At 44.7% G+C, this 14,616-nt stretch overlaps 1 protein-coding gene across 1 annotated transcript; it reads right to left on the bottom strand.

Annotated features, from left to right (window-relative positions):
• Positions 1 to 951: 951 nt before the first annotated feature.
• On the bottom strand, positions 952 to 1,368 carry LOC103413799 (protein WALLS ARE THIN 1-like). The gene has a single exon (XM_070820971.1). The coding sequence runs from the start codon at positions 1,366 to 1,368 to the stop codon at positions 952 to 954; it is 417 nt and encodes a 138-aa protein (XP_070677072.1).
• Positions 1,369 to 14,616: the final 13,248 nt, after the last annotated feature.

The raw sequence follows: 14,616 nt of genomic DNA, 5'->3' as shown, positions 1-14,616 counted from the left end.
ATGACGGATGAAGCATACACAGAAGCTGGAGCAGCGGAGGGCATGAATAGGTCCTTTCTCTGCATGTACTGACGAGTATGAGGAGCCAGTGACGACGATGCAATTTCTGTGTTCGAGGAGTTCTTCTTGAAGAGGCTCCGCGTTGTCCACGACGGCTCATGCAGGTTCGGTGCTAAAGCCATGAACACCGTCAGCGTTGATCGACGGTTGCTGCTTGCAAATATCTCCATCGGTGGAGACGAAGAGGATGCAGAGCTGGTGTGGAGACGACGACGAGATTGCGTTACCCCGTGTGGATGATGCTGATGGTTAGGCAGACCTATAGCCTCTCAGAGTTCCAAGCCGAGCTTATCCAGCTTGCACCTCAGCTCAATGGCGATCACGTCCTCAGCACCTACCTTAACATTGGCGAGACCATGACAGTGCATGAAGCAACCATTTACGTAGAAGTTCGTGCATGGAGGTTCACGGACACGGCGATTGGGGTCTTTACCGAAGTTGCACATGAACTCGACTTCGTAGGAGGAGGAGGAGAACAGTGGGAGTAAAAGTTGGTGGCGTCGGGAGTGCTAGAGCTCCCGGGATCCATAGAGGAAGAGCACCGGTGGGCCCACTCCAATTGAATAGAAGTTAGCGGCGATTTCTATGTAAGTCACAGCTTTACAAACCTCATCGACGCTAATTATGGAAGTCGAACTGAATGGACAGAGACGACGGAGCTCAGCGGTTCGTCGGATGACGTGCTTGGAGTCGTCGAGGTCGAGCTTCGAATCTCTCTGCACACCCATTCTCAAAAGCTTCCTCTGGCATGGCGGCGATGGGCCTGGTGTTGGTCGAATCTCTTTGCACACCCATTCTTAAAAGCTGCTTATTTACTGTGCAGGATCTTTGAAGGGTGGCCTCTTTAACAGCATTCAAATCCAGGTCACTTTGTTTATAGGACCGGACTTTCTAAGACATCGGGGAAGAGCTTTCTTTTACCGCAATGCAGAAGAGATCTTTTGTATGTCTCTGACGCGAAGAGGGAGATGTGGGTGGTGTGTTGTCTAACCCCAGCAAGTAGAATCCTTGGTTTGTTGTAATTCCAATAAGCGCAAGGAGGAAGAACAGGATGAGAAAGTTTAGAGTGATTGCAGGCCTGTCCTTCTTCTCTAGAAAATAGGCAAAGGGAAGGAGGAGGAGAAGAGCGATGATGTTTCTGTAAACTGGGAAAACGAGCTTGCTAATGCCCATGTTTAGGGCAGCTCTTAAGACGACATGAAAACCTGCATAGCCAAACTGCAAGGCCAGCATGGCACCATGCAGTTGGAGCCTCTCAGGCACCGAACACATTCTCTTTGCAGAGGCCAAACCTACTGCGTCCGCCATTGGTCAATCACCTAATTAATCTAGCTGATTAAGTCGCCATGACTTCGTGGAGCTCGACGATGTTGACGTATGAGAAGGATGTTGCGGGGTCGAAGATTGGCTCCTTCTGTTTGTAACATGATTTAGCACATGGGCGGCATTGGGTCCACGTCAGATCACTCCCCGTGTCGAAAATGAGGGAGAGCATCTTCTTGGGCGAGCCCAGGCCCACGCTGACAATGTAGTTTCCTGAGCCCACTACGCTTCCGGACTGGGCTGGGATTTTGGTATCGACGGATAGGCGGAGTTTGTCGACGGTGGCTGCGGACGGTGATTTCTTGGTGTCGTGACCTTTGGCAGAGGAGCTAGGGCTGCAGGAGGTTGCTGGCAGCAGAGAATTGAGTTCAACTGTATGAGCATGTTGATGGAGAAGCTGGTTTTCTTCCACGGCAAAGCCCTTCTCCAAAGAGCTGATAAATAGGGTTAGAAACACAGAAAAGCCAAGCAAATAGCTCATGAGGGAGGAGTGGCATTGGAGCTGGGCCCTGATTTGTAGGTGGGCTCGCTAGGGAGAAAGAGCTGCGAGAGATTTGGGCTTTGACAGCCGGGCCTGGGCTTGGAGTTTGGGCTGTTTATTTGTTTTTTTTTTTTTTTTTTTTTTGTAATAATGTTTGTAATAAAAATTGACTTTCATCAGTCAAACATTTAATACAACCCTTTTTTTTTATTATTATTATTATTATTTTTTTTTTTTTTGATGTGACTGAACTCGAAAAATTGAACATTCGAGCTGCCTACGTACCCCTCCAAAGAAGAGATCAAGTCGTAACGTAGTTCAAATACATACATATATATATATATATATATATTTTGTGCCGTTTGCAGTTTCAACTCATGCAAGCAAGGAGCGTTGGTGTTGCCTTTTATGCTCGTGCAGACTAGGAGCGTTGTGCTATGTTGCAGTTTAAGCTCGTGCAGGCAAGGAGCGTTGGTGTTGCCTTTTATGCTCGTGCAGACCAGGAGCTTAGTGCCATGCAGTTTAGGCTCGTGCAGGCGAGGAGCCTTGTGTCCTACAGTTTAGGCTCGTGCGGACAAGGAGCTTTGGTGAATTTGTCAAGCAATTTTGGAAAGGCGTTCCTCACAATCTTCATAGCAAGGAGCCTTGACCGCGTGATTGAAGAAGTCTTCGGGTAAGAAATCGCGCATTGTGATGGGGACGGACGATCTTCGTGTCGAAGTTTCATCATCCTCAACACGTTCACGTTGCTTTGAAGGTTGACAAGAGTTGCTTTGCCCCCTTTCCGATTGGCGGACTTGTGGAGGAGACGTATGCTTCTTGTGCAATTTCTTAGGAGTGACTTGAGTCCATCCTTCAACTTTGCTTGTCTTGGAGTATGCCCCCAGCGGTTGAGGTGAAAACTTTGAGTCGGAAGAGCCAGAAGTGAAGGTGGTATAGTTTGACTCCACCACATCGTCAAGATCTAGCTCGATGATTCCTTTCTGAGCCAGCTTCATGATAAGATCTTTCAGCACGAAACATTTTTCTGTCGGATGACTGATGAAGCGGTGGAATTTACAGTACCTTGGACTGTCAGTGCGATTCATCTCTTCTGGCCGTTTGCACTCAGGCAAACTAATCACCTTCTTTTCCAGCAAGTCTTCTAACATGGCAACCACATCAGAGTCGGGGATTGGATAAGTCCTCTCCTCAAGCTCCTTCAAAGTGCGTCTACGCATCTCTTGATCACGAAAAGCTTCGGTTTGAATCGCCTTGCCTCGTGTGGAGATTTTGATGGGAGCTGTGTTGACCGTCATTGCTTCCTTGGTGGGTTTCCACGCAGTCTTCTCCAACTTTGGCCCAAGAGCTTTGTCGTTCTTGTAGTCGGCGATCGGTTCTTTCTTCCCATGATGGGCGATGCTCAACTCCATGTCATGGGCGCGAGTGGCCAATTCCTCGAAGGTCCGTGGTTTAATGCCTTGAAGGATGTATTGCAAACCCCATTGCATACCTTGGATGCACATCTCGATTGAAGAGGTTTCCGAGAGCCTGTCTTTACAGTCGAGGCTTAGAGTGCGCCATCTATTGATGTAGTCAATGACTGGCTCGTCCTTCCACTGCTTTGTGCTCGTTAGCTCTAGCATGCTCACAGTGCGGCGGGTGCTATAGAAGCGGTTGAGGAATTCCCGCTCTAATTGTTCCCAGCTGTTGATGGAGTCAGGTTCTAGGTCTGTGTACCACTCAAAGGCGTTTCCTTTCAACGAGCGCACAAACTGCTTGGCGAGGTAATCCCCTTCGGTTCCTGCGTTGTTGCAAGTTTCAACGAAGTGGGCAACATGCTGTTTCGGGTTTCCCTTTCCATCAAATTGCATGAACTTTGGTGGTTGATAACCCCTCGGCATCCTTAAGGCGTCGATCTTCTTTGAATACGGCTTTGAGTACAACCCGGAGGTATTTGAGCTCCCTTCGTACTGTGCCTTGATGGTGTTGGTGATCATCTCCTGCAGCTGCTGGATAGAAAGAAATCCCATGAGTGCCGCTGCTTGGTCTGGCTCCGGCTTCACATCGTTTTTCTCCACCTGAGGCTCATCTTCTTCGTCATCTCTTCTCTTTAGTGGATCATTCTCTGGGTCAGGGTTCTCGTCGTCCTGTGGCTCCAGTCGGCTGACGAGTGCAGCGATTTGCAAGTCTTTTTCTTCAACAATCCGTGTTAGCCTTGCAATCGCTTCATTCATTTGAGCCAGTTGTTCTTCAACGGAGGTAACGCCGATAGTCATGACTTGTGCGACCAATAGACGTGACTTTCCTTTAGACATCCAGGATGCTGATGAAGAACGTCGTTGGCTGCTTTGGGATGTCATCTTGTGTGCCCCAACATCATGCTTCGGTGCCCCCAGCGAGGTCAGGTTGATGACATACTCACACCTTGGATGCTCCCCTTGCTCTTTTAGCGGCACCAATTTTGAAGTGGCATGTTGAAGAGCGGTTGTGGCGCCAATGGATTGTCCGTTTGCGGCAGAAGTGCTTAGGATCCTTCCCTCAGTGGTTGCAAGAACGGCTTGTCCCTTGCTTGATGCCATTGACTTTGAGGTGTGCTTGGATTCCTTGAACTGAGAAAGAGATGAGAGGTAGAGATTATCCCACTGGGCGTGCCAATTTGTGAACACGGAAAATTCCTGAAACGAAAGAGACAAGAACAACGTGCACAAACAAATATTTGTATTTTTGATAATTTTGGGTTACAATCTCTTTCTAATTTGATCCTCTGATTCGATCTCCGTAAGGTGTTGATTTGTGGATGTTTCGTTGATCCAATGGGCGTCGAGGCTTGATCTTGGATGAACAGTTGGACGTTTCTTCAAAGGGTCGTGGGCTTGATCTTTGAAGGTGGATTTGAGCGGATCTTCAAGGAGCCGTTGGGGCTTGATCTTGAGGATGAGTGTTTCTTCAAGGGCCGTTAAGGCTTGATCTTGAATAACGGTGATGAGCGGATCTTCAAGGGCTTTTGGGCTTGATCTTGAAGAACGGTTGGATGTGTGGATTTGTCGACGTTGTTGATCCAAAGGGCCGTTGGGGCTTGATCTTGGATGAACGGATGATGAACGATGGTGCTTTCTTCAAGGGCCGTCGGGGCTTGATCTTGAATTGGTGGATGGTTGATCCAAGGGCCGTCGGGGCTTGATCTTGAATTGGTGGATGGTTGATCCAAGGGCCGTCGGGGCTTGATCTTGGAAGAACAATGAACGAAGAACGAAGAACACTTTCTTCAAGGGCCGTCGGGGCTTGATCTTGAATTGGTGGATGATTGTTGATCCAAAGGGCCGTTGGGGCTTGATCTTAGGATGAATGATGAACGAAGAACGCTTTCTTGATTCTTCGGGAACCTGGATGCTTGAGAGCTTCGGAGTTTCAGAGCTTCAGAGCTTCAAGAGTTTTGCCTAATGATTTTGGTTCCCCCTTCAAATGAATGAAATGGGCTTGTATTTATAGAAATTTCCGAGGCCTAATTTTGAATATAATATTCCAGATGAAATAAGTCGTTTCTGCCAGGTGTTGACACGTGTCCTATTTGATGACTTTTCCAACTCGTTTCAATTTTCGTTGAATCACACGCTACGTGTAAAATTTATGTAATACATGAGCGTTGAAACTTTGATTTATCGGTCAACATTTATTTACCGAAATTTCGATGTCTACAGAAGCAAAGCTTGTTTATTGATATGTCCGATAAGTTACAAATATGTACATATACATGAATCAAAATAAACAAACAAGAGGGAGCCTTCACAAAGGTTGCTCAGGAGAAGTCTCAGCAGTCGGCAGAGCCCCAGAAAGAAGAGGCACCGGAGGGTGATTATTCGGAGCCTCATTATTAGGCAGAACCCCAGAAGGAGGAGGCACCAAAGGTTGATCATTTGGAGCTTCATTACGTAGTACAGCCCTAGAAGATGAAGGCAATAAATGCCTTTGGAACAAACCCACAAACCTCTTATGATCAAGTAAAATCTGACCATCAGATTCCTGCAGCTGGTCGAGCTTCCTCTTCATGTTTGTAGCATAGTCATGTGCGAGCATGTGCAATTGTTTATTCTCATGCTTGAGCCCTCTGGTCTCCTGTTTGAGACTTATCACTTCAGCCGCCAATGATTCAACTTGGCGGGTTCGAGCAAATAGGCGTTGGGCCATATTAGACACAGAACCTGCACACTGAACACTGAGAACCAAAAAATCCTTAATAGCCAACTCATCAGACCATTTGGAAAATAGTCTGTTATCTTTGGGAGTGAGAAAGCTCCTGGCCACCACCCCAGCAGTCATATCATTCTTCATCACAGAGTCCCCAACGGTAAGAAAACCAGTAGGGGATAAGAAGGATGGGTGCCATATGTTGTCTTGAGAAGACATGGCTGCCTCTTTACCAAAGTTCAAGTCAAAACAACGGTCGGATAGGCCAGACATTCTCAGAAATGATGAATGAGAAATGAGGTGCAATAAATCTCTGAAGTAAGGGGAAAATTCCTACAAGCAATAACTCTCTGAATGTACTTCTTGCACACAATTGGTGCCCTTATAAAAGAAAGGGAAACAAGGCCGTTGGTTCAAAAATCGAAGAGGCACCACTCTCCGGATTCTGAAGAGGCATCACTTTCCACACGCAACATCAGCTCCTCGGGTATCACAGATAACTTTGCCAAAGATCTCTGACAAAGTTTAGACACATAAAATTTGAAGGTCCAGCTACCTTACTATTACCCACAAGGGTAAAGGAACAGCATCACTGCTTGATAATTATAAAGTCCCAATGTGTGTCAACCTCTGTGCTCCGTGGCAAGGTAGAATAGCAAAAATGCTCAACCTTTATTCACATTCGAGAAAACACTCCTAACAAGATTGCTTGCTCAAAAATCGAAGAGGCACAGCCCTCCGAATCTCGAGAGCCAGACTCCCAACATGATTACTTTCTCAAAAATCGAAGAGACACTGCTCTACGAATCTCAAGAGTCAGACTCCCAACAAGATTGCTTTCTCAAAAATTGAAGAGGCACTGCTCTCCAAATCTAGAGAGCCAGACTCTTAACAGTATTACGTGCTCAAAAATCGAAGAGGCACCGCCCTCAAATCTCAAGAGCCAGACTCCCAACATGATTACTTTCTCAAAAATCGAAAAGACACTGCTCTCCGAATCTCAAGAGTCAGACTCCCAACAGGATTGCTTTCATAAAAATCGAAGACGCACCATCTCTAAATCTCGAGAGCCAGATCCTCGACAGGATTGCTTGTTCGAAAATCGAAGAGGCACCGCTTTCCGAACTTCGAGAGCCATATTTCCTTGGATAAAGCTTGTCTGCAATCTTCACACACAACATCAGCTTTCCAGATACCACAGACTACTTTTTCAAAGTGCTCTGACAAAGTTAAAACACGTGAAGCTTGCAGCTCCCACTACATTGTTATGACCAAGAAGGGTAAAGGAATAGCACTACTACTTGTTGTTAGGGAGACTCCTATATATGTCGACCTCCATCCTCCACAGCCAGGCAGACCTACAAATAAAAAAAAATGCTCAACTTTTCTTCAAATCCGAGAGGGCACTCTCAGCAGAGTCTCTCGAAATACTCAGCTTCTTTTCCTCCCGATAATACCTCTGCAAACAAGCCACACCAGAGCAAGAGTATCTAAAAGCAAGAGTATCCCATTCATGCTTTTTCCCTGTCTTTTCCTTTGGCCTTGTTCTTGAAGGAAAAATTTTGTCCTAACTAAGAACAAGTAAGAACATTTGAATACATATGCAAACTATTAACACATTAAAGTAGGCATGCATTAAAAAACAATTCATAAAACCCATGACTTTCAAAGCCTAGTATATGGTGAACCAATAAACTCTTTAACATCATTTAAAGAGAAGGTAAGATTTAGAGTTTCTTTACCCTTGAAGCTCATCCTTGATTATATAAGGGATTCACCCAAGTGGAGGGCCTTCAAGTCACCTCATTGCTCCTTGGATCTTCCTTGTGATTTTCCTCCTTTTAGTGCTCCTTTGCTTCTTTGAGGATTTGAGGATTAGTTCTCCAAAACATCAAAAGCTTGATGTCTCTAAGTCTCCACACCAAGAATGAAGTGTGAAGATGAAATGGATGACTTAGAGAAGAAAAGATTGCTAGCTAAATCCCCTCTAAGTGGCCGGCCTCTTTAGAGAAAATGAGAGAAAGTGTTTCACCTCATTTCACCAAGAAAATCCCTTAATGAAAATAAAGCTATAAAGTTGAATTTATACCTCATCACATGTGAGTGGCAAACTTGTAATTAATCCAAATTTGCAACCCCTCACCCTATGGCCGGCCTTACCTTGTTATTGGGCTAATTTGCCCATTTTGTTTTAGTTGTCATACAACTTAAACATAATGGGCCTTGTGGACCAAAATGCTTTTGGGCCCCGAAACCCAAAACCAACATATAAGCCCAATACGAACATTTCGTATAATTAATTAACTAATTAATTAATCTCGATCATTCTTCAATTAAACCATTTAATTGCTTATCCATTTCATTTAATTTCTTCACCAACATCTTTATTCGGTGTACGATCCATTAGGTTCCATTTAGCAAGGTAGTGGGTGATTGTTACTCTTAACGATCGATTGCGAATTGAAACCACATTTCAATTCTCCCTTAAAATTAGTGTTTGCTAATCTTTAGGGCTTCCACAAACCATGAGTGACACCTAGCAGCATATCATGGTTACCCAAGCTAAGTAGAAGTGGTTGGAGAACCTATCCAGTTACAACTACAATGCAATACGGTCATTCTCTAATACAATACTCTTAATCACATTGTTTGAGTGATGGTTTGTTTCATGTCTACTATCTAATGTGATACTTATCTATATGATTCAATTGAATATGATTTGGAACAAACTTCCTAAGTCATATTCATATGCTTTGGCCAAAGACTTTCGAATCATATCTTAGAGTATTCTCCTTCCACCATGGAAGGTTAGAGATCCCTTGTTGTGCATTCATATGCCTACACGACTAGATAGCTTGACCCTAACAATGCCCTGGACATTCCAATGGAATGCCTTTAACATGATCAAAGATCAAAGACCTAATCATTAGACATCTATGATGCCTCAGGTCAAAGGACTACTTTGCATATTGCAACTCTCGAGTTCTTACATGACATGTATGTTCGAACTCTCTTTTGATCGTTGTTCAGTGTACTCGATCACTCTTTCGAGCACGTATGTGTTTGCCTTAGTGTCCAACACTAAATGACTTGAGACTTGTCATACTCGCGCTTGAGTCGACATAACACATACTAACCTTAACGGATTGTCAATGCCTAATTGGCAATCCTATGGCTAGGAACGTTTTAGGAATGAACATAAGAGAAAGGTCTCGTTAATCTAACTTACTTAAATCACTTATCTCTTAGATCAAATGCATTCCTTGGATTCCCTTATTGCTTAAACACAAGATACAATAAATAGTGATTAACAATAAGCTTTGCCCTTCATTAAACATATAAAAGTTTAATACAATAAGTATTCCAAAAGCTATTACATCAAATGAGTAGCTTTGTGGGCATACTTCCAACAGTTCTTACCTGCAAGACAAGGAGAAAAAGAGCAATCAGTTAGCACTTGGAATCAAGCTTCCAGTCAGGAACTGACTGCCTGGAACCCTTCGTCTGATTACTTACCTGGCATTGCACTCGAGTACTCATCTTCAACATCTTATGCTTTTAGAGAAGATACCACATCTGCCTGAGGAACATGTAGGCCAAGTGAGAAGGATACAAGGAAGCATGTGGAGACAAGCGTAACAGAACACGTGCCGATACATCCACTACTTTGTCAACAGCGAAAGTATCTCATATCATCAGGGTCGAACGTACTCTAGATTTGATGGACTTGTTTTGACCCTCAAATTCTTGAGTTGGCCTTATACTCTGGAGGAAACCAGAAAACCCTTCAGCCCAATTCAAGAATAAGCCTGTGGAAAGTTACTTCTTCAAAAGCAAAAGTATCTCATATCATCTCTTCTCCATTTACTTCTCCTTATCCTTGTTGCTATTTACGACACAAGGAGAATGAGAACAATCAACCGGAAGCCGAAGTCGAACCTCCGATCCAGGTTGCTTGCTTGGAAGTCTAATTGCTTACCTTGTGTGTTACCTCCTTCGGCAAATCTCCTAGCTCGGCGACTTGGGGGACTTCTACTATAGGGTTTGTATCGCACTTGACCAAGCCCGAAACTACAAGTAAGCTTTAAGTGAAATGGATAGATTACCTGGATGGAGAGGATTAGGATCAAGTTGTCTAAATCACTTAATTATTGAATTCATGCCAAATAGTCTCTGTTACATAGGATGTCGAACGGCTGAAGCTTATGAGTTTACTTGTAATAGTACTTCAAGTGATCAGTGTTCCATGGATGGCCAAGGGTCTTGCCATCGGAGCTTCTAAGCTTGTAGGAGCAAGGGCGACTGATGCCAACAACCTCAAACGGTCCATCCCAGTTTGGACTAAGTGTTCTTTCACTCGGGACTCTGTCGCAGAGTAATCTTTTCTTCAATACCCAGTTTCCCACTTTGAAAGAACGAGGTTTGACCCTTGAGCCATAGTAGTTGGAAATGCACTACTTGTAGGCGACATTCTTCAAGTGAGCTTGGTTTCTGTGTTCCTCGACTAAATCTAAGTTGAGGGTAAGTTGTTTGTCATTTTCGCTTTGCATGTAGTTCTGGACTCGGAACGTTGCTTGCTCAAGCTCAACTGGGACAACTGCCTTTGTACCAAAGGCAAGTGAGAATAGGGTTTCTCCTGTTGATGTCTGATACGAAGTGCGGTATGACCAAAGAACTTGGGGTACAAATTCTAGCCAACAACCTTTAGCCTTGTCCAAGCTGGTTTTCAAAGTTCGCTTGATTATTTTGTTGATGGCTTCAACTTATCCATTAGACTGGGGATGAGCTGGGGAGGCAAAACATAAGTTGATGTTAAACTTAGAGCAGAACATCCTGAACTTATTGTTATCGAACTGTCGCCCGTTGTTAGTGACTATCGCATTGGGAATGCCGAATCTGCAAAGGATGTTCTTCCATACGAAGTCTTCTATTTTTGCCTCAATAATGGTTGCCAAGGGTTCTACTTCGGCCCACTTTGTGAAGTAGTCAACTGCAACGATTGCATAACGAACCTTGCCCTTCCCTGCAGGCATTGGGCCGATCAAATCAAGTCCCTATTGGGCGAAAGGCCAAGGGCTGATCATAGGAGTGAGCGGCTCAGAAAGGGAGTGAGGAATAGTTGCGTAGCGTTGACACTTATCACATGAGCGGGATATTCTAATGGCATCTTGGTGGAGTGTTGGCCAGTAATATCCTTGGTGAAAAGCCTTGTGTGCTAGGGATCGAGATCCAGCATGATCTCCACAGACTCCTTCATGTATTTCCCGAAGGACAGTTTTCGCCTCTACGGGCGTAAGGCATCTTAGGTACGGTAGGTTAAAACCCTGCTTGTAGAGTTGGTCATTAATGATCAAGTAACGGGTAGCCTTGTATCGAATCTGCTTAGCTTGGACTTTGTTGGAAGGGTGCCATGAGCAAGGAATTTATAAATTGGGGTAATCCAACTATCTCCTTGTTGTAAGTTGCACACTTCCGTAGCCATGGTGTTTGGTGCTGCCAACAATTTGACATGAATTTTTCTCCGAATCTTGTCTTCCACCGCTGAGGCGAGGTGAGCCAAAGCATCTGCATGACTGTTTGCCGCTCGAGGAATTTGGGTGATCTGGTAGTGGAAGTGCTTGAGCAACAATTGTTTTTGTGCCAGATATGCTGCCATGGAGCTATCCTTAGCGTCAAAGTTGTTGGTGACCTGGTTAACCACCAATTGGGAGTCACTGAAAATATCAATTAGTTTAACCCCAAGGTGTTTGGCCAAACATAAGCCTGCTAGGAGGGCTTCATATTCGGCCTCATTGTTCGACGCCTTGAATTTGAAACGAAGAGCATACTTCATTGTCACTTTGTCAGGGGTCGTAAGGACTAGTCCTGCTCCACAACCCTGTTGGTTGGACGAGCCATCAACATATAGACTCCATGTTGGGGTTGTTGGTTCTATTTTCTGAGCTTCTGATGGTAATGAAACCACTTCTTTAGGCGTAGAAACAATGTCAACATGATATGTGATGTCGGTGATGAAGTTTGCCACTGCTTGGCCCTTCTCAGCTGGCTTTGGTTGGTAGGAGATGTCAAACTCACCCAATGCTATCTCCCATTTGATCATTCGTCCGGAAGTGTCAGGACTTTGTAGTATCTTTCGAAAAGGATGATTGGTAAGCACGATAATGGAGTGTGCTTGGAAGTAAGGGCGCATTTTTCGAGCAAACATGACCAATGCTAGAGCTAATTTCTCAATGTTGGAGTATCGTGTCTTTGCATCTTGTAAGGCCTTGCTAGCGTAATAGACAGGCCATTCGACATTACCATCCTTTCGAATGAGAACGGAAATTACTACTGAAGCCGATACCGACAGATAGATAATAAGAGTGTTACCAACCTCAGGTTTGGAGAGCAAAGGGGCTTTACTTATGTAGTCTTTGAGGTTCTTGAATGCCTCAGCACATTCATCAGTCCATGTAATGTACTTCTTACTTCCCTTAAGTGCTTTGAAGAAAGGAGCACATCTGTCGGTGGCATTAGAGATTAACCTAGTTAAGGCTGCCACCTTGCCAGTAAGGCTCTGGATGTCTTTTAAAGTTACCGGTTCCTTCATGTCGAGGATTGCTTTGATCTTCTTGGGATTAGCCTCAATGCCTCGTTGGCTTATCATGAAGCCTAAGAATTTTCCAGAGCCTACGCCGAAGGCACATTTGTTGGGGTTTAACCTTATTTGATACCTCTTCAGAATGGTGAAAGTTTTAGATAGGTTGGTGATGTGTTGGTCAACATGTTTGCTCTTGACTAGCATATCATCAACTTAAACTTCCATGCTCTTCCCAATCTGTTCGGCGAACATTGAATTAACCAGTCTCTGATAAGTCGCTCCTGCATTCTTTAGGCCGAAAGGCATGACTTTATAGCAATATAGTCCCCTGTCAGTAGTGAAGGTTGTGTGTTCTTGGTCCAAAGGGTTCATGAGGATTTGGTTGTATCCTGAGTAAGCATCCATGAAGCTCAAGAGTTCACATCCTGCCGTAGAGTCTATAAGCCTGTCTATGAGAGGAAGAGGAAAGCTATCATTCGGGCATCTTTTGTTTAGGTTGGTGTAATTGACACACATTCTCCACAAGACCTTTTGGAGCATGAGACTTTCCTTGGTCAGATTCTTCTTAACAAGGACAACATTTGCTACCCACGTTGGATAATTGACTTCGCGGACGAACCCTATGCCTTTGAGTTTTTCAACTTCTACCTTCATTGCCTCGTACCATTCAGCGTCATAAGATCTTCGCTTTTGTCTCACTGGCATGGTCTTAGGGTTAATACTTAAGCGATGACAGATTATATCGGGAGAGATGCCTGGCATGTCCTCGTATGACCAGGTGAAGACCTCAGTGTTCTCTTGCAAAAAAAAGATCAATGCCAACTGAATGGGTGGTGACAAGGTGGTACCAATCTTCACCATGCGATCTGGATAATCTTTTGAGATAGAGACCTTCTCCAACTCTTCAGCGGGTTGTGCTTGCTGGGTGAAAGAGTCATCTCGAGGATCGTCGGGTTGACTATTGGCACCATGAAGATCCAAGTTGGCTTCGTTTGGGCTGGTCTTTATGACTTGGTCATGTATAGAAAGGGTTTCCTTGGGCACAGATAGGTGCTGTTGCTTGACCGAAGTGTTGTAATATGATCGTGCACTAAGTTGATCTCCTCTGATGTAACCATTGCCATAGGGGGTTGGAAATTTCATCAACAACATATTTGTGGATACCATGGCCTTGAGATCATTGATGCATGTGCGTCCGAAGATGACATTGCACCCCGTTGGGCAATCAACCCCCAGGAAGTTAGTGGTAATGGTAGCTGTGTAAGGGCATGTACCAATGGTGAAAGGTAAGTGTATGCTCCCCAAAGGTTGCACGATATCACCGGAGAAGCTTATCAGAGGGGAAATCGAGCAGTCGAGCAAGTGTTCAGCTACATTAAGTGCCCTGAAAGCTTCAGCAAACATGATATTAACCGAAGCCCCCGTGTGTACCAGGATTCGTCATACTTCAAAGTTGGCTATGTGAGCTTCCACGATCAGTGGGTCGTTGTAAGGGTAGATGATACCTCTTCCTTCCTCAGGGAAGAAACATATTGGATCCCAGTTAGGCTTTTGATACTTACCTCCCCTGATGTCTTCCACATGAAACACTTGGTAGCCAGACCTTAAAGCTCGTTCACTATTTTTCATGGCCCTGTTGGAAGATTTAGATATGGGTATGCCACCACTTATGGAATATATCACATTTACCTGGCGTTGGTTATGGTTACCCTTTGGAGGGTGAAAGAGGAATTGATCAATTTTTCCTTCACGTGCCAAAGATTCAATATGATCACGAAGGGTGATACACTTCTCGCCGTCATGACCGTTATGCTCGTGGTAGCAGCAAAACGTGCCCGTGTTCTTCTTGGGCTTGTAATCCAGGTGCCTTGGCTTTGGCTTCGGTATCAAGTGTGCTATACTGGGGTAAATGGCCACGCATGTGGCGTTCAAAGGTGTGTATGCCTCATACCTCGGGGTAGGGGCTGTCCTGACACGTGCTTGACCCACTGTGTTGACTGCCTAG

This window comes from Malus domestica, chromosome 05, assembly GCF_042453785.1.
Source record: "Malus domestica chromosome 05, GDT2T_hap1".
NCBI classification, from domain to species: Eukaryota; Viridiplantae; Streptophyta; class Magnoliopsida; order Rosales; family Rosaceae; genus Malus; species Malus domestica.
The sequence above is the reverse complement of the archived record's forward strand: the minus strand, read 5'-3'. Positions and strand labels throughout refer to the sequence as shown.

Excerpts from the sequence above, each read along its gene's own strand:
- LOC103413799 (XM_070820971.1), bottom strand. The coding sequence starts at position 1,368 with ATGGCGGACGCAGTAGGTTTGGCCTCTGCAAAGAGAATGTGTTCGGTG.